At 47.2% G+C, this 27973-nt stretch overlaps 1 protein-coding gene across 7 annotated transcripts in view; it reads right to left on the bottom strand.

Annotated features, from left to right (window-relative positions):
• UBP1 (upstream binding protein 1) overlaps window positions 1-27973 on the bottom strand; it is a 533655-nt gene that overhangs the window by 141270 nt on the left and 364412 nt on the right. For 4 of the 7 annotated variants that reach the window (XM_085607613.1, XM_085607611.1, XM_085607612.1 and 1 more), the window contains exons 12-13: window positions 7879-7969; window positions 3760-3872 (exon numbers count right to left, since the gene is read on the bottom strand). The exons of the other annotated variants lie outside the window; for them this stretch is intronic. In XM_085607613.1, the coding sequence (XP_085463739.1) occupies window positions 3760-3872; window positions 7879-7969 (204 nt within the window). The remainder of the gene's footprint in view (window positions 1-3759; window positions 3873-7878; window positions 7970-27973) is intronic. 7 annotated transcript variants of the gene reach the window in all.

Here is a 27973-nt window from a genome sequence, read left to right as displayed (position 1 = left end):
AGTTGTGAAAAGAGTTTCCCGTTTCAGTATGAACGCGAATGATGTGTGTTCTTTGCAAACAACCTTTCAGTAACTTGGCCAGTATTCTGCCTGGTTTCTCTCCCTCACCGTACCGACGGGTCCGAGCATGTTTTTCTAAAAACGCTACTTCACTGTCTGCAAATTCCCTGTATTGCTTTGGTAACCAGTGTCGTTTTTGTTGGTATGTAGGGGTTTGTGATGCTGCATTGGACAAATCTGTCAGAGTTTGCATTCGATTTTAGAGAGTTGTGTGGAAACCAATCCTTCATTTAAGCTGATGTATTCCTCAATCGCCTTGCGTATTTCACGCCTTTAGAGCTCATCTGTTAGGGCTTTACTTGGGAATCGCCACGGGGGCGGCCTACACTATGGGAGAGCATGTACAGTCCTTGCCAGGGTTGAGGACCAAGTTAAGGTCCCCACCACAGAAGACTGGAGCAGCGCCTGTGCGCTGTAGGGATACATTAACTGAGTGGAAGAACCCAGGCGTATCTACGTTTGATGCATAGGTGTTAAGAAATATTACTTTCTGCCCCTCGAGTTTACCCTAAAACACTATAAATCTCCATTCTTGGTTGTTATAGGCTCTGGAGAGCACAACATTTATTCATTTATGTATGAGGATGGAAACCCCCCTTAAGTACTATAGGAAGAGTAAAACGTGTGAGCACCCCTCTTGGCGGCAAATGTGTGTATCTTCCCAGGTATCAGGCGTGTCTCCTAGAGAAGAGCTATGTCTACACCATGGCTGTCCATGTACCGCAACACCATTTTACCTTAATGTGGATTATTGATGCCTTGAATGTTCCAGGAAGGTAATGTCAGTTTTTGGTAAGCTTTGTCAATCATGTTGTGGAAGTGAGGAAGGGAGCAGTCGCCTAGGGAAACAGGATTATGTGCATTCTGTGTATGGTGCTAGGTAACCACGTGTTTAGAAAATAAACCAAAATGCAAAACTGAAACCTTTTTCCTTCCTCCCCGCTCCCTCACTGAATACCTGGACTTTCAGTGTTGATTCCCTAGAATTACCCTTTAACAAAAAAGAAGTGATACACAGCATGGGCAATACTTTGTGTCCTTAAATATTACCACACAAACAAGGGGCCTTTGAGTGCCCAGGTAGGCAATTTACAAACATCAGTTTATTCTGTAGGAGTTCTTAGAAGATCATATGTGATCTGTATCCTCTGTCCTGTCGCCGGGGCCCAGCGCCCGGGTCAGGTGGTGATCACATTGTCGTCTCTACCAGGGTTAGATTGAGCTGCTACCTCAGCAACTCCACCGAGACTCCATATTTAGAGTTTTTTGCAAAAGGATCTGACATCCAAGGGGTTAGTAAAGACAAGTTTTTGGCAAACCACGCTAGGTAGAGCATGCTGTTTCTTATCAGTTTGGTGCGCAACAATATTTTCACATCCCTGAACTTCGTACGGGCATCATGCACTGCTTGGGTGATGTCTCGAAGGATAGAAATTGGCAGAACCCTGGTATTGAAGAGGTCCTTTCTCTTGCGCTAGGCAAAGGCTGTGTCGCGATCGTGAAAGTTGAGCAGGCAAGCTATGAGAGGCAACTGGACACTGACCGAGGGAACTATCCACCCTTTCAACTAGAAAGGTGGAGGAGAACTCCCCTGCACCGAACAGCTCGATGAGTAGCTGTTCCACAAATGTGTCAGGGCAGCCCATGGCCGTGGTCTTGGCAATCCCATAAATCTGTATGTTATTGCAGTGTGTGTGGGCTTCTAAGTCTTTGTTTTTTGCCACCACTTGGGACAGCAGCTTCTTTATTTTGTTTAGCCAATTTGCCTCTCTTTGCTGTCCAGACCCACATTCAGTCTGCCCAGCCTTTCAGTAAGTCGGTTGAGTTTAGAGAGTCAATCTCGTTTCCAATTGACTGTAGCCCACCATCAGCTCCTGCAGTAGACCCTCATCTCCTCCTTATGTAGAGCCCTCTAGAGTTTCATCTTCATTATCTGAGTCCAATGCAATTTTTCGTGTTGCCTTTTTGTATCAGATATGCAATTTAGCCTGTTTCGGGTTCCTTTTCCCATGGTGTAGGTGAATGGTACAGTCACTTTGAGGGGTCAGTGGTTAGGCTGATCTTATAGACTACAGTGGACAGGTGCTAATCTCACTAAGGGGTGCCTGCAAACCAACCTATGGACTTTTGCATCGGCAATGCATCATGGGAGTGGGCACAGTCTTGCTCCAAGGCATCATAATATGAGCTATGGCAAAAGGCCCGAACTGTATCTGAGTGCACGGAGTGAGGGAGCGAGGAGACTGCACAGCTGGTACTCACATTATTCATCCAGCGTAGTCAAGCCACGAGGAATCACATTAGGGGCTGGGTCAGAAGGTCTGTATTGTATCTGAAGGTGTAAAGGAAGGCAATAAGGAGACTGCGCAGCGGGTACTCACAGTGCTCCTCAAGCATAGCCGCTGATGTGGCAGAGCCCGCAAGGGGATGGCCTCCCTCACCACTGTGCTGTAGGCCTCAGGCTGCCTCTAGCGGCCTCATGGCCCAGCGGCCATCACCTCATATATTAACGCTCCCCGCTTCGGGGTCAGCCAGGTGGTGCAGATCCCCCTCCCCAGCAGGATGTAGCCCCCATCACGGTGGGAGGCTTACTGCCTCGGCCTCAGACTCACTAGTAACTCCTGTAGCCGCCAAGTCTCCGAGGAGCACATCAAGGTATTCGGCGGGGGAAACAGACTGATTCACCGCACCCAGCTTGAGTCTCGCTGCTGTCCTCAAGGTCCAAGCTGGCTGCAGCACCCAGCCATGAGCGGAGATGGTGGCAGATTACCCCGTTTGTGGCTGGATTTAGCTGGTTTATCTGCGAAGCTTCACGCTACACGGCTATATTGGACACCGGTGTGTCCACGCCCTATAAAAAATATATATTTTAAAGATAGCAGCTAGCACATACCTGATATGTGTCCATGACATTACCTTTATAGATGGTCACAGTTGACGAAGGACATTGGTTGAAACAGTGACTAGCTGTAAAATCATGATGGCCTATGACCACAAAATGCTGTTGCCCAAAGCCGACAGTATTTTGGAAAAGTCTAAGATGGTGAATACATGAACACCTTCTTTATTCCAATGGAGCTACAGCACAACCAATCAAGTCACCAACCACTTCCTACTGTCATCAGTAGGAATGATACGGTCAGCACAGTAAGTCCAGTTATCAGAAGTCATGACAACACTCACACCTCACAATACAGCGATCCCTTCCCAACACTTCAGTGGGAAAAAAAGCCTTGCCTCAGACGGGCTATATCTGTTTTTGTTACCAGAAGAAAAACCAGCTGCAAGAATACTTATATACCCGCCTGAATTTGTGAGTACACCCAGAAATGCCCACAGACTCGTTCCTACTACTAACTTAGTAAATGAAGAAATGCCCCCCATATTGGCAGAATTTCTGGAGTTGCAAATGAGCTTTGCATGCAAGAAATTCTTTCATTGTGGACTCTGTAAATAAGGGATGGAAATCTACGTGTGCAAAATGGTCAAACTGCGCACTTGTAGTCAACTTTGGTGTGCAAAGGGATTTAAGAATTAGATCTACAGTGTTCTAGTGGAAAGATGTTAGAGAGAGATTAATTGTTTTAGAATGCTAACAGTCCTGCAGCAGAAACACTCAGTTGTGATTGAACTTTTAGTTATGTTGCACGTTATACCCCACAAAAGGCGTAATTTTGACTGCATCCTCAGAATACTTACCGCATGCTACACCATTGCTTTTTTCTCTACAGTCGCCATTTTGCAGCTGTTCCTGTTTTACACTCTGTGCATGATCCTGACAGACATAGACAGTCAGGCGAGGCCTAACAGACCTACATTTGACAAAATGCACCATGTTAATCGAAACATTCAGTTATCAATTACATGAAAAATAAAAATGTTAAATCTGAAAGCGGTCAAAGTATTTTTTGTGCAGCAAGTAATGGTGATACCATAACACAATAGCAAATGATTTTTCTTGAAGTTCATGATCCAATCATTTTAACCAATCCAAGCGTTTTGGAATTTCAATAATTATTGACTGTAATAATAGTGGTCGATTACAAACAATAGTGAATTTATACCTTGAAGATTTCCTTGCGCGACTGGAGTAGACTTCCAATTTTTTTGAGGAGTTTACACAAATCAAGTAGTGCTGCATTCCTATATCCATCAACACTCTTTATTCCCTATACTTACATAAGCAGTCTGTCCACCATGCAGAAAATCAGCACGAGTAACTGTGACGGAAACATACGTTTACACACATTTCCTAATTTCTCCTCCAACATCTGGAAAAATATGGGTACTTCTAGGAGCTTTTCTATCCATTCACACCCTATTTTTAGAGGAGAGCAAGAATGTAAGTTTGGTGAAAAACTCCCTTGGAAATGTTCGTGATATCCATAAAGTGCAAATTACGGTCACAGAATTTCACCAAATATGATTCAGTTTTTTAGGATTTATAATTTCCCTTCATAACTGCATTTTTGTGCACGTAAGTAACACCTAGATGCGCAAAAATGTTAAGAATCGGGCTTGTAGAACTATTTACACAGGCCTGCTTTACATACAAGCAATTGGAACTATGGTGAATGAATTATATTCATGGCTGTTGTATATTAAGTTTGACCATTCTTGCACTATATAGAATTTCTTTATGTTTCAGTGACTATGAAACCCCAAACTAAACACCCTTGATTTCCTATGGTACAGCTAATGGTGAAAACATTATTTTGGCCAAAACATCATCGTTATTGTACAGCGACATGTCTTTCAGGTTTACCTGTGGCTTCCTCTCATTTTCTGGTGCTAGCTAAAGAACAGTAAAGTGTCAGCGATGCAGTCTGCATAGGTTAAATCAGGGCTTTAAGTGGTCCGGGTCTCACCGGGTCTGAGCACCGGCAGTTTTTTAAAGGGGGCGTATCGGGCTCTGTTTTGTGCCCTGGCACAGTCGGTCCATTTTGTCCCGGACTGCAGTGACAGCAGGCACATAATGTGCGCGAGCTCACACTCCTCACTTCTCACTAGTGGAGAAGTTACGGCATGACGTCATGCCAGGTGAGCATTGTAGGGGAAGGAAAATCCTTTAAAGAGTCATTTTCTCTCTGGATTTCCCTTCGCTTTCTGAAACTCAGGAGCAGCAACATCGTCGTGGTGTCACCAGTACTTTAAGTGGAAGCTTTTTCAATATTCTATTCAACAATCCATAGTTGCTACTTATTTATCGTACACAACTAACAACCATTGTTCTGACTTGTAGGTATGATATTAGTTGTTGTATCATATCTGGATGCAATGCCAGAAACAGCAAAATACGATTCGGGTGGCACACTATGCTAAGCGCATATTTTTGGCTTAGGTGTTTGTAATTAAGATATAATCAACAGGGGGAGAATGAAGCTATGACCCATTCAGCTTCCAGTCGGAGGTAAACAATCAAGGGGAGAATGGATCACTTGTACCTGTAATACCAGAGTCAGGTATGGTAACCAACTTAAAAACCCTCATTCACGTACAGGAGCAATAGTGCGGTATATCTTGGTTCTCCGCTTTTCTTGGAACGTGAAAGCATCATCACTGGGTCTCTTTTGGTAGTATGCTTTCCTCCACCTGGAGGTTGACCAACTGGTTTTAGCATTAGTGATCAGGAATAAAGTGAACAAAAAGTGAAGTTAAAATTGCTTAGCTGTCCTGCCCAAACAAACTTTATTCGGTAGAAGAGGTGGCAAGATTAAAAAAATAGAATGGTGTGTATATAGTAATGTAACTGTTCTATTGCACCAGGAGCGAGCACAAGCGTGAGAACCTGCACCTTGTAGTCCATGTGAGAGGTCGACATGTTTCAGCCCCTTCTAATGCCCAGAAGGGTCGGAGGGCTTTCTTCAGGACCTATTTCAAGTGCTAGGGTGCTATTTTGTAAGCATCCTATTAGGGTAGTTAATTAAGTCACACTACTTCTCTGTGACAGGTCAATAGTACCTATAGCTTATATTAGACAAATTGGGCCTCCTAGGGGGGACCAGCGGGCTCTGTGACATGATGTTGATCCATTCTCCCCTTGATTGTTTAGGTGTTTTTAAGCCACGCCCTTAGTTACATTGGCCACGCCACTTTGAGAGATCCCCCCCCCACAGTTTTTTCATCCCACTTAAAGCTCTGCGTTAAATGATAAAAATGCACCGTTAAATGCAAAAAATTCATTGTTTCCGGAAACGTCAAAGGACAAATAGTTCAAGCTTCGGAGCTCAAGTGAAATAGATTCCACAGTGACGATTACTGAACGGCAAACACCCAGCCACCTACTCTAGTTCTATCAAAACAAGAGGACCAACGCGTGCGTGTGTGCGTGCATGCCTGCCATGTGAAAAGAGACATGCTAAAAGCAAATTGACAGAAATGTTGGCCCCCGCCATCAATAGCCTGTGTACAAAACTGAGCCTGTTGTATTCGATTTTCTTGTTTACTGGTAACCAGGGATTAAAGGGCTTGTACATCTGTAAACATTTCAGTGTATTAGAGTAGAGTAAGGCTGCAATGTGTGTTGTTTTCAAAAGCAGTGGCGTAATGCAGCCCCAAGCGGCATTGGGGGGCCCCAACACTTAAGGGGGACTCCAAAACTTCATGAGGCACCTATAACTCCAACGCCAATTAATATCTATGAGATATAATAGACTCAGGGGCCCCTCTTTAAAGTGTGCAGGGGGGCATTATTTGGCGTTACACCACTGTTCTGAAGCTGCTGCAGATGCGTGAGCAGGCATTGTGGCAGACCTCACATACAGAATTGTTATATAGAATAGCAGTTGGAAACGAGCAGCTCATAATCTGCACTATTAAATCCCTACAAACTGGAGGCAGCATAACTGGCTCTTGAACAATGGTAAAGCTTAAAGATGGCTTGATGGATATCAAGACCCCAAAGCGAGTTACAAAATAGTTGCTGATCTTTTAGTTACAATATTTTAAATGCGGTTTCCACAACAGAGGATTTTAGTGCGGTCAGAAACAGCAGGTCTGTGTCATGTTTAGGGCTACTTTATAGAGAAGAAGGCCGGCCATGGCCTCTTTCTGCAGAGAAGGAACTTTATTCTAAGGTACACAACTAACTGGGGCAACTACGTCTAGGAGCTACAAAAATATTTGACTTGGACAGACATCAACCTTGGAGCTTGAATAGCACCGAAACTGCAGGAGACTAAATGTTACTGTGGTGGACCACATGAAGGGGCCATGGCTTTTACATAGTAACAGGTGCACTGAAATTTTCAAGAATCTAAAAGCTAAGAAAATAAATCACACTAAGCCAATAGAGTGCAGGATATCGGCAATGCCTAATGTTAAAGAACCAGGGACATGGATCCTGAGAAGATTGCCTTAGGCACTTCAGTGAGATAAGCGTGCCCTGTGCTACTTATGCCCGAGTGGAAGGTGTGGTCACATCCCATGTGACTGCCTCTGCCTCAATGTCTTGAAGGGGGAAACTGTCACAATCAAGGGTGGGGAGCAGTCACAACACCAGTAAGCATGTGACAGGACCAAAGACAAAGTAGATAGAGGTGAAAATATGGAATAGAACAAAAGTAGCATAGGGAAAAATAATGCAAACTACTATGCAAACTCAATTCCAATAAGTGTCCATAACCCATCGACTGGCTACCAACTCTCTCAAGTTGTACACAAGTTAATATTAATTCCAGGTCATCTACCTCAACATCCGCTTCAAACTTTCATATAGAATGCATTTCACTGCACCTTCAAACATATAAATGCTCTAAGTAAGAAGATGCACTTATCAATTAAACGTTGAATCAGATATGATGAAATGTAGTGCAGTACCTGGATTTAAGTGCGTTGAATAGTCGAATTCCATCTGCAGGACCACAGATTTCTATTAGATCTTCTCTACTCAGCGTAAGTAAATCAGCCCCTATTTAGAAATTGCGAAAACAAGTGTATACGTAATAAAGCCTTCCCAACCAACAATCTGAAACATTTGTTTCCAAAACACTGCAAAGAATTTCGGATGATGCATCAGACACAAACAAACAAAACCCTATCTACCTAGCATCACAACAGAAAACTTTAGACACTACTGTGGATGACATGGATACTTGCATTCTTAAATTACACCCTCAGTAGTCAGAAGTCCACTCTTTCAGTACTTAGCACACTGACACTCTGTAAAGCAGTGGCTAAGTAAGATAGATTTGGATGTTATTACACCTACATTGATCCCATATACTAAATGCTTTCATTGTTCCTTTGTTATAACTTTTCAACCTGCATGTACATATTGAAATTCCCTGTCTAGTGCCACTGTATGAGGAAGCGGAGATTCTACACCACGCCAAGGGTATGAGAAGAGTGGTCCAGGTTTTAGCTGTCATGCACCTGTATATTGAGAACTCTGGGCCATATGTACAAAAGGATTTTTTGGGTCGGAAACAGCCCAATATGAGGAATCAGGTTTTTTAAAACCGTAAAAATGCACTTTCATATGTACAAAACACAAATTGCGATTTGTTAATGTTACTGATTCGCAATTGATGTTTAGCAATTTGGTATTTGGAAGGGTTGTGTTTAGGGCGTCTCTTCCTAATACTGATTTGCAGCCTATGTATGGATAATGAAATTACGGTAGCAAAACATTAATTTTGTAACAACCATTCACAACATCCTCATGGGACCCCTTCCCCTTTGCGAATGTTGTAACAAATATAAAAAAAATTTTAGGAGCAGGCAGTGATTCCAGGGACATCTACCTACTCTCAAAAAAAATTAAACATAAACGTTTCATTTTATATTTGAAAAGCATCCCGTTTTCCTTTAAGGAAAATGGGCTCCATAAAAATAAAAAGATTGCTCTATTAAAAAGCAAACATATACATGGGGGCCTGCTGACCCCAGCAGATCACCATCCTTGTAATAGCTGTAATTCCTAAGGGGTCACACATTGTGATACACCTGATTAATATTCATGAGGTAGCGCTATTTGTGACTGTTAAAAATTGGGTTGTTGTAAATGGACAAGATGCTCCTGCCCGGTGGCGACTACAATCGAGCGCTCTACGCTAGTGTGCCCGATTCCCGCTTGACGGGACCCACGCGTGTGATGGTGCGAGTATGGCACGCGGCTAGTGCAGCTATGGGCTGGAAGGACCGTTTGACCCGGGCGTCACCGCTGTATGCGTCCGAGAGGTTGGGCTCTCTGTGGACCTCGAAGGGCTTTGCGCAGTGGGACACTATAGGCATCAGTACAGTGGGGGATCTCTGGACGAGGGGAGGATTTAAAACGTTTGAGACGTTGCAGGCGGAGTTTCAGCTGCGGGGCAGTGAATACTTTCGGTACCTGCAGGTCCGTCACGCACTGGGCTCCGTTTTCCCAGACGTGGCCTCCATCCCGGAGTCCTCCCCCCTGGAGGATCGGGTGCTAGATGGCCATGTTCCGGACAGCACGATCTCCCTCATTTACAAGAAATTGATAAATGATCGCTCGGGCTTACTGACTGGCCTCCGCGAGGCCTGGGTTGCCGATGGGCTGGAGTTGGACGACGAGGACTGGATTTCCGCGGTGGCCTCTCCGAAGGAGGTGGCCATCCCGGCTCGCCTTCGTTTCGTCCAGCTTAAGATACTCCACCGGGTGTACATGACGGGGCCAAGGCTTCTGCGTATGGGCTATGCCGAGGACGGACTGTGTAAGCGTGGATGTGGTGCCTCAGCGACCTTTCTACACATTTTGTGGGAATGCCCGAGGGTGGAGCGATTCTGGCGTGGTGTGCATGAGGTCCTGCGAGCGGTTACGCATGTCGCGCTGTTGCCTGAGGCGAGGAGATGTCTGCTGAATGTGTGGGAACCGACCGATTACTCAGTTCCGCAGACGCGATGGGTGACTCTGGGCTATATGGTGGCTAAGCGGGACGTTGCACAGCTGTGGGGATCCCAGAGGTCCCCGGCGGTGTCGGCCTGGAAAGAACACATGGATTGGTGCATGTTCCGAGAAAAGGTGGTGTATGTGGCGCGGGGTAAGCCTGGTGCATGGGTCAAGATATGGGGCCCCTGGAACGCCTTCCGCGGGGATATCTGCGAGCCGCCGTTGTTGCCTCCCGCCTCACCAGCTCCATCCCCTTAGTTGTCTCCCTTCCCTAGCTCCAAGCATAGTGTTCCCCCAGTCCTGGACTTGTTTCCCTTCCCCTCTTGGGGGTTTTCAGTGGATGGTTTGGGGTCCCCCATTTGAGGAGCACGTGCTGTCATTCTTGATCGTGGGTTGCCTTGCGGGTGTCTGTTTATTTATGTTGTTGTGTTGTAGAAAATGAAACCGTATTGCGGGCTCTGAGCCATATGGCCTGCGTTGTTGATACCTCCTGCCCTAGTGTCTATGCAAAGCTAAGTGCCTCATTGTATGTTTCTCATTTGTTCTCGTCACTTTAGCGGCCGGCCGGAAGGTTGTAGGCCCATACCTGTATATATTTGAGATTGCAATAAACGGTTTCAAAAAAAAAAAAAAAAAAAAAAAAAAAAATTGGGTTGTAGGTTGACTGGGGTATGGGCTCTAGTCAAGCAGCAACCTAAACACTAGTCAGGTTAAGATTCAGGCAAACCTTAAATTAACCTGTTCTCACCCTCTGGTAGCTTGGCACAGAACAGTCAGGCTTAACTTAGAAGCAATGTGTAAAGTATTTGTGCAACACTTTAAACAGTAAAACAATGAAAACACCACACAAATAGATTCACACGAGTTTGGTACATAGATCTTACTTTAATAAATAAAACTAGACCAAAATGACAAATATCCAATAAGGAGAAATTAAGATATGAATTTATAAAGAATAAACAGTAAAATAGCGCTTTGAAGCAAAAAGCGATTATTTGTGTTATCTGGTTGCGCATTAAGGAAGTAAAAAAAAAAATCAGGCTGACTGTGATGGTGCATGGGCCCGATACAGGGACCCAGTTAGGCCCCGTGAACAAAAGTACCTTGACCCAGGTTGCGTTGAAGTCAAAAAAAGATGCAGGATGCAGTTGTAGCGAGGCATCGGTGTCAATCCTGCCAATAGCAGCCATGCGCTGGTCCTGGGCTGCAACAGCAGCGATGCATCAACTCTGATGAGCGCAGGGGGCTGAGATGCGGAGTCTCATTGTCATCACAGAAGCTGTTGTCGATGGAGATCTGAAGACCTCAGGTAGAGCATCGCACAGTACTGGTTCTGAGGGTGAAGTGTTGGGTGGATTCACGCAGCAGAGGCATTGCACCGGTTCTGGTCATGTAACAGGTGGACTATGTGCCGGTTCCGGAGAGGATGCATGAGTTTCATTAAAGCATATACCTAAGGCCTCACCTCACAGGGTCTAGGACTGGGTTGGCACCACTTGGCCAGTCCAGGTGTAGCAGCAGAAGACCTGGAAGTATTTTATCTCCCTGACACTTCAAATCAGGAGGTAAGCTAGCAGGCCCTTGTAGTCACTCTGGGTAAATGTGATGAAGGTCCAGTCCTTCTCACCAAGGAAGGGGAACAGCAGGGCAGCACAGCAATCCTGCCTTGCTGTGTCCAGCAAAGCAGCAGTCCAACAGAGTGGCAGTCCTGCAGCAGCACAGCAGCCCTTCTTCCTGGCAGTGTCTTCACAGGTCCAGACGTGTACTGAGGTGGTGGTGTCAGAGGTCCAGTCGATCCGTTGGAAGTAGAGGAGACTTTAAAGACAGATCTTCTAAGTGCTCAGTGGTCCACCCCCCCCCCCCCCCTGCTCTGCCCCCGACTCACTACAGGCGGGTATGCAGCCCCTTGTGTAGGGACAGGACACATCCTATTCAGGTGTAAGTGTGATGATGTGCCCAGCTACTCCCTCCCATCATCCCAGGATGGCCCATCAAGTCACACCTAAGCTCCCAATGTGTCTGGCTGACTAGGGGAAATACACAAAGCCCATCTGTCACCGTTCACAGATGTGTATCAGAGGCAAGCAGCAGGAATAAAAGGGCTAACATAAGAACTTTCCAACCTTCTAAAAGTGGCATTTTCAGAATTTCAATTTAAAAATCAATTGTGATTCCAGAAAACTCTTTCTTTTCATAATTGGGAATTACATTTACAAGATGTAACAAGGTAATCCCAATGTTATCCTATCGGAGAGATAGGCTTTGAAGTACTGAAAACCGAATTTGAGAGTTTTTCACTAGCAGGACATGTAAAACCTAAAATCACATGTCCTTCCTTTTAAATACATTGCACCCTGCCCTCTGGGTCATCCAGGGCATACCTTAGGGGTGACCTGTATGTATAAAAAGGGAACATTTAGGCCTGGCAGGAGGTTTATCCTGGCAAACACAAGGAGATGATGGACAGAGCGCTGAAAGTTTTCAGACACTCACCCCCAGTCACTGATCTGGGTTGAATCCATCATCGTTCCTTAGCTCACTTTGCCACCTCAGTTCAGACCCAGCTATATGCAAATCAGTCTTGACCCTGTGCCTCATGGGAACAGTCAAGCCCGAACTGCCAAGCCAGGTCTTCCCTGAACCGGAAACAAGCATCCCGGGACCAGTTTCAGAGTCTTCTTGTGTTTGCGAAGAGGTTTATTTTGCCAGTTTGATATGGCAGGGTAACATACAGATTCTGCAATGGCAAGTCTGAGCCATGGATAGAGGGTTACTTAAGTATGTCACACAATGAGTGCTGCAGGCCCCCTGGTAGCATTTTATTTACAGGCCCTGGGTGCACTTTACTAGGGACTTAGAGTAAATTAAATATACAAATTGGGGTTGAGCCAATATTACCATGTTTAGGGGCGAGAGCACAAGCACATTATCACTAGTACCAATGGCAAAATGCACAGGTCCTAAAGCCAGCAAAAACGAGATCAGAAAAATGGAGAAGGTAGGCAGAAAGTTAGGAGTAATACCACCCTAAGGCTGTCGGGTCCCCATTAGGAATCGCTATCTGAAGTTCGTACGTTTTCTTCCATCAGGAACTGCGATTTCCCGAACTGTGATTCAGTAAAAATCACTATTGGGAAATTCAGTTCCTATTTTTTGTACATATGGCTCACTGTCTTGATTGGACGGCCTAAATTGTAACTGCCCGCTTTGGAGGTTGTTCTGCACGTCACAGCGATAGGTGTCCGTGGATTTGGTGAATAAACAGCTTCAGCCCTGTTCTGCATTCCTTCCTTTGACTACACAGTGATAACATGCTTCAAATTAAATTGATTGCGTAGCATTCACACAATTTATTTAGATCTACCAGATCTCTTGGCTCAAATTTTGCATTTGAGTATTAAAGTGTTTTCTGTAATTGTTTACCTTTTAAAAAGAACTCTGGGGGGCGTGGCCAAGTAAGATGGCTGACTGGTAGTGCACCGAGTCAGCTCCGGCCCCACGGACTCCTGTGAGCGGCTAAACGGGGGCTCTAGACTGGCGCTCTTCGGGGAAAACTCTCGCGGGACACCTCTGGAGGCGAATGGACCGGCGGCGAGGATGAGGCGGCTCCGGTGCGGCTAGGAAGCGAGCACTGACTCGGGAGCGATGACCAAGCAAAATGGCGGCGGAAGGCCACGATCGCTCGCCGAGCGGCGGTTCCCCGGACTCAGGAGAGTGACCGGAGGCTGGTCGCGGTGACCGCGCAACGGGAGGGACCGCCGCGGCTGGAGAGGGGCTGCACCGGATTCTGCCGGCGCCGGTAAGCGGGACAACACAAGGGGACACCTCACCGTGGGACGTGCATGAGGAGGCGGAGATTGCGGCCATCACGGAGCCCATGAGGAAGGGCGGAGGGCCAACAGGAGATAAGTGATCCGCCCTGACGGAGACCGAGCCAGGCTGGAGGGAGCAGGGGCGCAGGGGGCAATTACCGCGCGCCCGGGCGAGAGACGATGCCTGACCCCAAGATGGCGGCCCAGAAAGACACTTGCCGGCGCCGGGGGAGCCTCCGCAGCACTGGTTCTCTGGCACGCTGGTTGGGAAGGATGCTGTGACATATAGGTGCGGGTTGGCGCTGGTGAGGACTCTCTGAGGCACAACACGTGGGCCTGGCTGAGTGCCTGAGGCGGCGAGCGGAGCCGAATCGGCCCCTGCTCTGATTTCCGGGGTCCCAGTGGCTGAGCGGTGGAGGTCGGACGCGACAAGATCATAGAACCGGTGGAGGCGACGTCGTGTGGCACGGAGGGGACGGTCTGATGGGGAGGTCGTCCCGTGCGCCCCCGACAAAAAAGGCGCCGAAGCCTCAGGAAAACCGCGTGGCGAAGTACTTCCAGGCGCTCTCCAGCACTGCGGACGAGGGAGGTCCAGGCGGAGGGGAAAGCATGGCCTTGACGAAAGATGACCTGGTGGCCACGCTCCGGGACTTCAAGAGGGATTTATGTGGTGAACTTAAAAGGGACCTCCACGCCAGCCTGGACCAATTGCGTGGGGACCTGACGGAGAAGCTTGGTGATCTGCGCAGTGATGTGGACGCCGTGGGGTCGCGAATCCTGGAGGTGGAGGAGAAGGTACAATCCCTGGAGAATACAGCTCAGGCTTCCCGGTCGGAGTGCGCGGAGCTTCGCGCTCAGCTGGCGCAATCTGCTCTGAAGCTGGAGGACTTGGAGGATCGTTCCCGGAGGGAGAATATACGGGTGAGAGACTTGGAAGAAGGCGCAGAGGGTCTGGACCTGGAGGCGTTTATTATAGGCCTCTTTGGAGAGGTGGTGAACAAGCCAGACCTAAAAATAAAAGTGGATCGGGTGCACAGGGTCGGACCACCGGTTCACGGCGAACGCCGGAGACCTAGGGATGTCCTAGCAAAGCTGCACGCCTTCCCAGTCAAGGAGGCCATCCTGGAAGCGGCCAGGAGGAAGAAGGAAGTCTCGTTCCAGGGCCACAGTTGCTCTCTTTACCAGGACTTGTCGCAGGCCACCCTTGTTCGGAGGCAGCAGCTCCGCCCAGTGACCAGCAAACTCAGAGAGGACAATGTGCGCTACCGTTGGACCTATCCCTTTGGGCTCAGCTTCGAATGGCACAATAAACGACACCACATCACAGACTTGGGAGATGGGCTGCGTATCCTGGGCCTCCCGACGGAACCGGAGGATGGAGGCGGCCCGGGGCCATCCGGAACAGTGGCAGTCGGCTCTCAGGGGGAGCAGTGGCGCAGGGCGCAACGCCAGCGAGGAGGGCCTCACCGTGAGTAGTGGTCGCGAGCTGGAAGAACGGGATTCTCCGGGATGCAGTTCAAGAACGACCGCGGGGGGTCCTCCGGCCGGGAGGGACCCGGGAGCCCGAGCGGCGAAGCCAGGTGGCTGGCGACGAGTCTGTGAAGGCCCAGCGGAGAGATGCGGCAGTCTCCACAGAGACACTGAGGTTACATGGACACTGAGGTTTTTGTTTTTTCTCTATGAGCCCTTTGTCTGGCACACATGTTGTTGATGCTCTGCCGGTTGCGGAGCAAGTTGATGAGGTTAGGAGTTCGATGGGGCGGGGTCTTGGTTACTTTCCCTGGAACTACCCCAGGCATGAGGGGTTCCATGGCTGGGTGCTTGTGGTGGGGGGGTGCGGGAGGGGGGGGGAGATGTGGGGGGGTCTGGGCGGGGGGGGAGGGTGACAGGGGTAGGCTGCAACGAAGACGTGGAGAGGGACCGGGGAGAGACAGCGAGATATTAGAAGGGGGACCCGGGAGGGGGAGGAGGACAGGTGCTGAGGTCTGGTATCGGCGGATCCCACAACACGGGGTGGAGAGGGGGGTCTACACTCACTTAAGATGGTGACGTGGGCTACATGGAACGTGAAGGGCCTGAACTCGCCCCAGAAGAGACAGCAGGTCCTGAAGTACATTGTGGATCGGCAGGTCAAGGTAGTTGCTCTGCAGGAAACGCACCTTACCAGGGAGGATGTGGGTAGGCTCAAGCATAGGGCATTCCCGCAGATTTTTCACTCAGCGGCCACCACCAAACATAATGGAGTGGCGATATTGTTCCACAGCTCGATGCCCTTCCAAGTAGTGGATTCACAGAGAGACAAGGAGGGGAGGTGGCTCATGCTCAAGAGGCGGCTTCAGGGCCAACTATGCACCATTGCGGTCGTGTATGCTCCGAACACGGGCCAGGCGGTGTTCACAGCCCGCATGTTGGGGTCCCTGGGCGGATTCGCGGAGGGCCCCATCATTCTGCTGGGGGACTTTAACTGCCTGTGGGATGGTGTCCTGGACGGCTCTCACGTTGCGGGGGCCAGATCATCAGTATTTTCCAAGCGAGTCAAGGACCGCTTCGATTCCCTTGGTCTGCGGGATGGGTGGCGGGCTCTCCACGAGACGGCAAAAGACTACACTTTCTATTCCCATGTTCACCGGACTTACACTCGAATAGATTGGGGAACAACCTTTACAACGCAACTTTTACAACGCACTACCATTACAACGCATTTTTTACAACGCATAATCCATTACAACGCATGACATTACAACGCATGACACTACAACGCATTTTTAAAAACTACCTTTACAACGCATTCCATTACAACGCATACTACCATTACAACGCATACCATTACAACGCATAATATTACACTACACTATCCAACACTTACCCTACTGTTGCACCCCCTGGAGTTAGAATAGTAATTTTTACCCCTACACTATCCAACACTTACCCTACTGATGCACCCCCTGGAGTTAGAATAGTAATTTTTACCCCTATACTATCCAACACTTACCCTACTGTTGCACCCCCTGGAGTTAGAATAGTAATTTTTACCCCTATACTATACAACACTTACCCTACTGATGCACCCCCTGGAGTTAGAATAGTAATTTTTACCCCTATACTATCCAACACTTACCCTACTGTTGCACCCCCTGGAGTTAGAATAGTAATTTTTACCCCTATACTATCCAACACTTACCCTACTGATGCACCCCCTGGAGTTAGAATAGTAATTTTTACCCCTATACTATCCAACACTTACCCTACTGATGCACCCCCTGGAGTTAGAATAGTAATTTTTACCCCTATACTATCCAACACTTACCCTACTGTTGCACCCACTGGAGTTAGAATAGTAATTTTTACCCCTATACTATCCAACACTTACCCTACTGATGCACCCCCTGGAGTTAGAATAGTCATTTTTACCCCTATACTATCCAACACTTACCCTACTGATGCACCCCCTGGAGTTAGAATAGTAATTTTTACCCCTATACTATCCAACACTTACCCTACTGATGCACCCCCTGGAGTTAGAATAGTAATTTTTACCCCTACACTATCCAACACTTACCCTACTGTTGCACCCCCTGGAGTTAGAATAGTAATTTTTACCCCTATACTATCTAATACTTACCTTAAATGTAATTTAATATTATGCGTTGTAATGGTATGCGTTGTAAAGGTAGTATGCGTTGTAATGGTAATGCGTTGTAAAGGTATTTTTTAAAAATGCGTTGTAGTGTCCTGCGTTGTAATGTCATGCGTTGTAATGGATTATGCGTTGTAAGTGCATGCGTTGTAAAAGTGTGCGTTGTAACGTCATACATCCGAATAGATTACATCTTCATTAGTCAGGCATTAGTGGGGAAGGCGACAGGGGCGCAGATTCTCCCCATTTCGGTCTCAGACCACGGGATGGTCCTATTGGAGCTTCAGTGGGGGGCGCGGGGTCGTGGCAGATGGTACTTTCCGGGGGCCCTCCTGCGAGACCAAGTGCGGAGGGTGGAGCTGACCGAGGCCATAGGGGAGTACTTCCAAGACAACCCGCCTGAAGACACCTCACATCAGAATACGTGGGACGCCTTCAAGGCGGTGATGAGGGGCAAATGCATCCAACTACAGGCGTCGCTGCGGCGACAACAAGCATTGGAACGGGAGGCACTGGAGGAGGAACTTAGGGGGTTGGAGGGCAGACAAAGATAAACCCACTCGCGACTTGCAACGACAACTCACGGCGGTGAGGGGTAAATTGCGGGCGATTTACAGCGCCAGGGCGGAATATACCTTGCTGAGGCTGCGCCGCGCGGGGTATGAACAGGGGGACAAGGTGGGTTCTCAGTTGGCTCGAAAGCTTCGCATTCAGCGGGCAAAATCCTATGTGGAAGGCATTCGGGTAGGGCCAGACCGAGTCACACACGAGGAGGCAGCGAAGACCAGAGCCTTTAGGGATTTCTATGGCGAGCTGTATGGGGGGAGCACGCTGGCGCACGACGCGCAAACGGCATATCTTGATGGGGTGGAGTGCCCCCAGCTATCAACGCTGGACCGGGAACGGCTGGACGAACCTATTTCCGTAGAGGAAGTGCGGAATGCCATAAAGCGTCTCAAGCTCCACAAGGCACCTGGGCCCGACGGCTATACCGCCCACTTTTATAAACACTTTGTAGACGAGCTCGCCCCGCATCTGACGGCTCTGTTTCGGGCGGTGGCGAAGGAGGCGAGAGTGTCCAAGTCAATGGCAGAGGCGGTGATTACGGTCCTGCCTAAACCGGGCAAGGACCCGCTGGTGTGTGCTTCATACCGCCCCATAGCACTTCTGAACCTAGATGCCAAGCTCTACTCCATGATCCTAGCTAGCCGCCTGGATGACCTGCTGCCTCGATTGATCCACCCGGACCAATCGGGCTTCATTAAAGGGCGCCAGACGCACGATAATATACGGCGTACCATTCACCTTATCGAGAAATCATCCAGATTTAAGATTCCAGCGGTGCTAGTAGGATTGGACGCTGAAAAAGCGTTCGACCGCGTGGATTGGCCCTTCCTCTTCTTGACCTTGCAAAAATTTGGGTTCGGGGACGCTTTCATGGAGATGGTGCGAGCTAACTACAGCCATCCCTCCGCGAGAGTGGTGGTCAACGGGACACCTTCCGAGCCCTTCCAGCTGACTAGAGGTACTAGACAGGGGTGCCCGCTGTCCCCTCTGCTTTTTGCCCTCAGCATTGAGCCACTAGCCATTCGGGTGAGGGAGAATGCTTCCATTAAAGGGATCCGATTTGGAGGGGAAGACCACAAAATCTCCCTCTTCGCCGATGATATTCTACTGGCTCTGGGGGAGCCACATGTCTCTCTGCCCGCGGTGCAGGGGGAATTGAGGGACTTTGAGAGAGTGGCAGGGTTCAAGGTCAACATGACCAAATCCTACATACTCAATCTCACACTCTCGAGAGCGGAGGTGGCCTTGCTCAAATCCCAGACGACGCTCTCATGGGCCCAACACTCGCTACAATATCTAGGGGTGCAGCTGACACCGACGGTTTCGGGACTGTATGGGGCCAACTACACCACAGTTTTGCCACACTTGCGGCAGGAGTTGCGGCGGTGGACGCCCTTGTACATATCTTGGTCGGGGCGAATCAATGCGGTGCTGCCCCGGGTCCTTTACTTGTTTCAGGCCTTGCCGATCCCGCTGGAGAAGGCATTTCTTCCGCAGCTGAAGACGTTGATCACTCAGTTTGTATGGCAAGGAGGGAGGGCCCGGCTCCCTTTCACGGTGCTTCGGAAACACAGGGCGGATGGAGGGATGGGGCTGCCGGACTTTGAGCTTTACTATCAAGTGGCCCAATTGCGGGTCGTGTTGGAATGGACGGTACGGGAATCAGAGAAGCATTGGCTTCATATGGACCGCGCGATAGCCGGCAGATCCATCTGGGATCTGCTGTGGAAACCGAGGAGAGATAGACCGCCGAATGCATATCTTAGCACGCCAACGCGCACTACATTGGAGGTTTGGGATAGGGTCACGCGGAGGGTGGGGTGGACGACATTCCCTTCACCATACACCCCGATACACTTTAATCCGGCCTTCGCCCCAGCCAGAGAGGAGGGTCCCTTTGATGGGTGGCGAGAGGGAGGGTGTCTAAAGCTGGCGGACCTATTCGACAAGGTGGCGTTCCGCTCGTTTCAGAACTGTAAGAGTGAATTTGGGGTCCCCAACAGTGAGCAGTTCCATTATTTGCAGCTCAAACACTGGGCCACGGCGCCACCGTTCAGGGAGGCGGGCTGCCGGAGCCTTACGGATATGGAGAAACTGGTTTTGTCGCGGGCGGGCTCGATGAAGGGGGCAATCTCGTCTCTCTATGGGATGCTGCTGACTACACTACACACACCCAGGGCCAGACATATGGAATTCTGGGAGCAACTCCTGGGGAGAGAGATAACTGAAGCTGAGTGGAGGGGCTTGTGGCGGGACATTCCCAGGCATAACTTGTCGGTAGGCTTACGGGAGGCTCACTACAAGACCATCTTTGATTGGTACCTATACCCCACAAAATTGGCTAGGATCTTCCCGGGGACTTCTGCACTCTGCTGGCGGGGATGTGGTCTCCTCGGGGATTTCAAACATATCTGGTGGGACTGCCCTAGTATTCAACCTTTCTGGGCCGAAATTTTAGCGCAGATTAAAGAGATTTTGGGCTTTGAACCCCCCGGGGACCTTGCTCATGTCATCCTGGGTCTTCGGGGAGAGGACTGGGAGGGGGTGTCCAGAGGAGATAAAGCTATATGGTGGCTCTGCGTGGGGGCAGCTAAGCTCACGGTGGCAGCGGCGTGGAAGAAACAGGCTGCTCCCGCTATGTCACTGTGGCATACCCGCCTGTGGCGCCTGCTCTCGATGGAGCGCTTGGCGATGTGCTTTAGGGATGATCCCACAGCCTTTGAGGAGTCTTGGGGCTCGTTGCTGACCTACTTATCTAGGGGCCTCCCGGCAGCCGTCTTCCCGCCAGCGTGGAGGACGATGCGTATCTTCCGGACCTGGCACTCCACAGACTGAAACTGTTTTCCCTTTTTTTTTTTTTTTCGGACGCTTTGCAGCAGCCTCTGGGGGGGGGTGGCGGGAGGGGGGTAGTGGGGGGGGTGGGGGGTGGGACGGGGTACTAGAGGAGTCTGAGGAGGGGTTCCCCTGGGCCGCACATGGAGCATCTGAACCACCTATGGGGCATTCTGTAGATACCTATGGCCGGGGGACACCCGGCAGTTACTTGTTATTGTATGACTACACATGTGCAATGATACTGTTGTTCTGAAAATCAATAAAAATGATTGCTATAAAAAACGCACTCTGATGCTTAGGGTTGGTTAGAGTTGGGTAAACATCCAAATAAACTACATAAAAAACATATGCAATTAGTTTTTTACAAAAAATGTTTCTGCAAACACTTGGGGTCCCTAAAGAGATTTTGCCTTCTGGCTGGCCTCATCTTAAAGATTTTTCTGTGGTTATGCATGTCCTACCATTGATTTTCCGGCAGTAAGACATACTTTACTTAGGGAAAAGAAAAGCACTTTTGAATCATGTCAACTGATTTTCTTTCCCTCCGTTTTGTCTTTTGTGCACAGTCTGGGAGTTATGTTCCTTTTTTTTATTTTTTTTTAAATATTTTATTAGAGAGTAACATGACACTGGTATCATCCATCAAAATAAAATATCATAAAGAAAGAAGAGATACAAGAACATGTATCATCTATATCATCAGTATCATGACTCTGTATTTTACAATTTTCAAACCCATACCCCCCCACAAAGCCCACCCAGCCACCCCAGAGAGGCTGTGAATTGGAGATAGATATGAAAAATCAATTAAACATTGAACCAATTATCCCGATAGATTAATATCTTCAGAGCACAATATATACAAGATATATACACCAGTATCAACCTAGACTTAATTCAAACATCATGATTTGCACCATCCAGCCAATTCATTAAAGGTGCCCAAACTGATTCCCCATTTCTGCGGGCCCTTGGGCCTCTCTTTCTGAAAACCAAAAGCTCCCATTTCCCAACATTTATAAATTTACTGAACCACTCATGTTCTGACGGAGGTGTGGGATCTAGCCAGACAGTTGCTAAACATAATCTGAGTGTAGCCATAGAGATAAAAAATAATTTCTGCTCTGACAACGTCATGTTCACATCGACTACTCCCAATATAATGGCCTGAGATGATAATTGAAACGTACGATGAAACAATATCTCTAGCCGTTGTTTAACTTTGTTTAACAGAGGAGTTAAAATAGGACAAGAGGAAAACATATGAATAATATCAACGGCGAACTCCCCACATCTGGGACAGTTAACTCCGGAGATCCCACCCCATTGATGTATACGCTGTGGAGTTATATACAAATTATGCCAGGTTTTAAAACATTGGACCTGGAGATTTGACGATAAAGTAGCAATATAACTAAGCCGTAATGACTCTTCGCAGACCTCCTGTCCGGCATGTAATCCAATATACCATCGACCAAAATGTTTATGTAAATCATCTTTTCTTTTTTCATTAATTATTTTATAGATTGAGGATATAGTGGAGTGCCCACCTATAAGAGCCTCCAATAATGGGAAAGAGATCCAACTAACAGTTTTCCGAGAAAAAAAGTCCCGGATCTGTAAAAACTTAAAAAAATGTTTATTATTAAGCTTAAATTTCTGTTTTAAACAGTCAAATGTCCTTACCCCACTGTCCGAAACTAAATCCCCCAGTTTACTAACTCCTTGAGCCCTCCAGTCTTCGAAAAACCCATCAGAAAAAATTTGAGGCAAGAGAGTATTTCTATTAACTGGTGTATATATATGTATTCTTCCTATATTGAATAGTTTCCGAGTAGCTGTCCAAACTTTAAAGGCAGCAAGTAAACCCTTAAACCTCACACGTTTGAAATAAGCAAAATCTATGTACCTCAATAGAACCCCTAAAACTTCTTCTCCATAAACTAATTTATAGATTGATTGTTCCGAATCTTCGAAATCTGGACAGTCGAGCAGTACAGAAATATGTCTCAAAGTGATAGCCCAATAATACATCTGAAAACTGGGAACAGACCAGCCTCCCCTTTCTCTTGGTAGTGTCATGAATTTAAAAGCTCGTCTAGGTCTTTTCCCTGCCCACAAAAACCATGAGACTATACGTTCTATTTTTTTAAACCATATCGGTTCGAACAGTACAGGAATAGCTCTAAAAAGATACAATATCTTCGGTAGAAAGAGCATTTTAACAACATTGCATCTCCCCATAAGAGTTAACTGAAGATTATTCATCCTACGGGTATCTTTTTCCATCTTGCACAAGATCGGCTTGAGATTAATCTCAACGGTCTCTTCTGGATTTGAGCTTATTAGAATTCCGAGATATTTTGCAGTATCAGTGACCCTAGGATCCGCCAATAAGATCTTATCGTTACAGACAATTTGGGTTTTCGAGTCATTAAGATGATAGCCTGACAGTCTACCAAATTGAATTGTTAGTTTTTGTATTTCTAGCAATGCCTGTTCAGGTAAATCTGTTAGAATGGCCAAATCATCTGCATAGCCCAGTATTTTAGATTCACCACCCTTGGATCTAACTGGGCTAATCAGGTTGTTCAAAAGAATTTTTTTTATTAAAGGGTCAATATAAATGGCAAATAATAAAGGGGAACAGGGACAACCTTGTCGAGTGCCTCTGGAGATATTGATAGTTCCTGACTGACTTCCTAGGATTGATATTTGAGCTGTAGGTTGTCTATACATGATCTGTATTGCTGCAATAAATCCTTCTCCAAATCCATAATGTCTCAAGACCGCCCATAAAAAGGGCCAGGAGACCCTATCAAAGGCCTTCTCCGCATCAAGCAGAATTAAGGCCATAGGGTCCCCTGAAACCTTTGTAAAATCAAACAATGTAATTGTGCGACGGATATGATTAATTGTTTCCCGTCCTGGAACAAAACCATGTTGATTTACTGAGACCAGTGTCTTAATCACCCCAGAAAACCTCCTTGCCAACACTTTTGCATAGATTTTTATGTCACTATTAATAAGCGTAATTGGGCGGTATGATCCCATATCCGTTGGGTTTTTATCCTTCTTTAGAAATGTAATGATTCGGGCTCTCTGCCAGGACTCAGGAGAAGATTCTCCCTTCTGTACTATCCTAAATAAAGCCAACATAACCAGAGTAAGTTGAGGCCGGAATATCTTATAAAATTCTCCTGGCAGATAATCAGGGCCAACAGCTTTCCCCGCCGGGATAGAATCTATAGCTTGGAAAAGCTCTTCCATACTGATTTCGGCATCTAATAGATCACGTTTTTCTGGTGATAGTGTATCAACACCTATCCCCCGCAAATACTCTTGTATATCTAGCTGAAGCATGTCATTATTGCTGATATCTTCACTGTACAGTCGTTGATAGAACTTTTGGAAAGCACGCAGAATGTCCCCATCACCAGACACCAGACCAACATCTGGATCCTGGATATTTTTGATACGTGTAGCAGTTTCCCTCTCCTTAATTCTAGAGGCTAACAAATGCCCTGCCCGCTCACTGTTTTCAAACATTTTAGAATTCCAAATTAAAAATTTACTATCTGCCTTAGCCTGAGAGAACTCAATTATAGCTGATTTAACTAAAATAATCTGAGTTTGAGCAGAATCACAATCTCCACCCATCTGTATCTGGGCAACTAAATTCTGCTCAGCTTCTGCCAATTCTATATATAATTGTTGCAGTTTCACCTTTTCCTTCCTTTGAGATTCCCAACCGAACCGAGTTGTTTCACCCCTCACCCCTGCCTTTAGAGTATCCCATACATTCTGAATACCTGTGCTACCAATATTTTCTTCCAGGAATCTGGTGATCCATAGAGACATATTATCAATATACTCCCTATCTTGGAGCAAAGCACGATTAAACGTCCATATATGAGTTTGAGTCTTACAGACTAGTGTATCTAATTCAAACAGAAGAGGATTATGATCCGACATTACTCGCGGGAATTTGATAACTCCAGAGCCATAAAGTAAAACAGGTGAGACAAAAAAATAATCCAAACTTGAGCACATTTTGTGTGGTGCGGAATAGTATGTAAAGCCAGGGTCATCCGGATTAAAAAAGGCCCATGCATCAATTAGACCATGCAAATCTATTAAGTGCTGTAAAGCGCGGAATACCCTTGGCTTTCTCCCAGCGTAGACATCCCTTGTTTTGTTTAACGTCCCACAATGTATATTAATGTTCAGATCTCCACATATGATAAACGGGGATGGCCATGCCACTAACTCTAAGCTAAGCCAGTTAACTAAATCAGGGTCATCCAGCACTGGGCCAGAGATAGAACAGAGTGTAAAATTTTTGCCCTGAAAGTTACCATAGACTATTACCCAGCGACCCAGATTATCCGCTGAGGAACGGATAATATTAGCCTTTCCTGGTTTAGCTAAAATTGCAACACCCCTAGTCTTAGCCTCAAATTTAGTCCAGGATAGAAGCTGGAATCCCTCCATCTCCAAAATTTTGTGCCGGCTGGCTTCAACATGCGTTTCCTGTAGGCAGAGAACATCAGCCCGCAGGAAGCGCAGATCCTCCCTAATCCGGCGTCGTTTAGACGGATTATTCAGTCCACATATATTTATTGATACAATTCTCAGATTAGCCATACAAAAAAAAAAAGTATTTTCCAATAGCCATTTATTAACTCTTTATATAAATTCAAATTTAGTTGATTTATCAAAGAATAAGTTTCTAACTTCTCCCCAACCAGATCTCCATCCACAGCCCCCCCCCTCTACAACCCCCCCCCAAAATAAAGGCAAAATAGGTCAGTAGACCCATGTGATGGCTTCCAATGCCACAGTGCCCTCAGGTCGCTCCCGATCTCTAAGGTAATCCAATAAGCAGAAAGGAAAAACCCACCAAACCTAACTATCTGATAGGATCCTACCCCTCCCCAAGCTCCTTGAGATATTCTTCAGCCTTTATCTCCGATGTAAATACCCGTGTTCTGCCAGAAAAAATTACTTTTAGTCGTGCAGGATTCATTAAGAACACTGTGCACCCTTTCTTTTGGAAAGGAGTGATCAATAAGCGAAGTCGCCACCTCCTTTCTACTGTCGTGTGGCAGAAATCTGGGCGAACGAAAAAGGTGTGCCCTTCTGCGGATCTTTTAGCATCCGGACGAGCCTTCTCAAAAATAGCTTGTCTCAGAAGAAAATTACCAAAAAAAATCAAAATTGCTCTTGGTTTAGCTCCCAATTCTGAGGTCTTTTTCAACATAAGGGGGAACCGGTGAACTCTCTGTATTTCTGTGTCCCATGACCAATGTGATAGTTCAGGGAAGGCAGCTTTAAACAATTTTACAACAAAACCTCTAATATCCCCTCCCTCCGAATTCTCCTCTATTCCTAATAGTCTAAGGTTATTTCTTCGAAGTCTATTCTCGGAGTCTTCCAGTTTCCACATTATATCATCAAGTCTACCATCATTTGTTGTGATTTTCAAATCAGTCTTTTGTAACCCCGCCTCAAGATCAACAATTCTCTCCTCTAGCGCCGTTGTCCTGGCAATGACCTCAGAGCATGCTTTTGTATTTCTTCGAATTCCACCCTGGATCTTCATCATAGCAAGTTGAGCCCTTTTATGCTCTTGTCGTGCTTCCCCTTGTATAGACTTTAGCAAGGCATAGATCGCGGAATTAGACGGGGGGGTAGATTCACCTTGATCTTCTCTTTTTTCCTTTCTGTGAGCAGAGGGCGCTTCTAGCCCAGCTAGACTCATAGCTGCTTGTGTATAATCCCATTGGAGATTATTACTGGCTTCAGAGCCATCACTGTCATCAACCTCTAGGTCTTGTTTGAGAGCAGTCTTAGAGTTATTGCACCGAATAGAGGCCTTCTTTGATGTGCCCGCTGTTCTTGGAGGGCTGCCTAACTCACTGCTTGAGGTTGAGTTATCATTTATAGACCCTCTCTCAGATTCCAAATCCGACTCTTCTGGTACGGAAAAAAAGCTATCCCCATCCATCAGTTCCAGCAAAGAGTCCTTATTTTTTCCTTGCCTCCCTCCAATGGGGGTTTGACAAATATTAGAAGCCACAGCAGAGTCGCTTAAGCCTATTGGCTTCCCTCCACTAACATCATCATTTATTTGAGGGGAAATAGCCTTTGATACTTCCAATGAAGGTCCAGAGTTGGCCAAATCTACCTCCGTCCCTGCCACCCTTTCACTGTTTTCAGTCTCCAGATCAATAGAGCCTTCCTTAGCCTCTATTAACACGCCCGCGGGGTTAATTACAGATACTGATGGAATCTGTATCTGTTTTTTAGCCACCGTATTTTTCCCCGCAAACATCCCGGGTACTATAAGCGTTTTCACATGATCAAGATTGTCTGTAGCAGAGGGTATCGTTCCCACCTGATTTGGAGCCTTAGCCTTAGAATTACCGTAAGGAGGTTTCTCGGCAGTTTTATCCATTATATCTCCCTGCTTCCCCCTAATCGGGGCGGTTTTGCTGCCACTCACCGCTGACATCCTTCCAGCTGATCCGGTTGATTTTCCCGGCTTCTCCACCTTGTCCGTGGACTCCGCTCTGTCAGCGGCCGGACCTCTCCTTCCCCCATTGGCAGCGCCGGTCGGCTGGAGCTCTCCTGTCTTCTTCGCCGCTGAGGAACCTCCACCCTTGCGAGCAGGCATTCCGATAATCGAGGCAGCCTCGTCCCTCTCCTCCGCTGCGAGCCACACCCGCCAAGCCCTCAGGTGTGCGCGGCTCAGGAAGGCAGAGACCACCCGCAACCAGGATTGTCGGACGCTGAGGACGCTGAGGACGGTAAGCATAGGTCTTTTTGCCCGCTTAGTTTTTTCTTCAATTCGGTTCTGGAGTGATATATTTTCTGAAGGTCGGGTGTCGAGCTGTTATAGAATATAAATCCAAACCAGCTTGTATTCCTTAGATCACATACAAGTATCTGCTATTCAGCATCAGCAGACTGGGAGCGACCTGCACTCGGCACCTAACCGGTCGCCATCTTGCCTCTCCGGGAGTTATGTTCCACATCCGAATAATGCTCTTCTTGTTCGTGGTGTCTACTAATCTCAACATTAAGGTGGGCTCAAGCTCCTGGAACTAACTTGCTCAGCTTTCAAAATGTGTTTATCCTATACCATCTGCATAAGTAGAAAGGAGCCTGATCAAAATCCAACTCCGGCAGTTGGTGGTTCTCTGT

Source organism: Triturus cristatus, chromosome 5_2 (assembly GCF_964204655.1).
Source record: "Triturus cristatus chromosome 5_2, aTriCri1.1, whole genome shotgun sequence".
Taxonomy (NCBI): domain Eukaryota; kingdom Metazoa; phylum Chordata; class Amphibia; order Caudata; family Salamandridae; genus Triturus; species Triturus cristatus.
The sequence above is the reverse complement of the archived record's forward strand: the minus strand, read 5'-3'. Positions and strand labels throughout refer to the sequence as shown.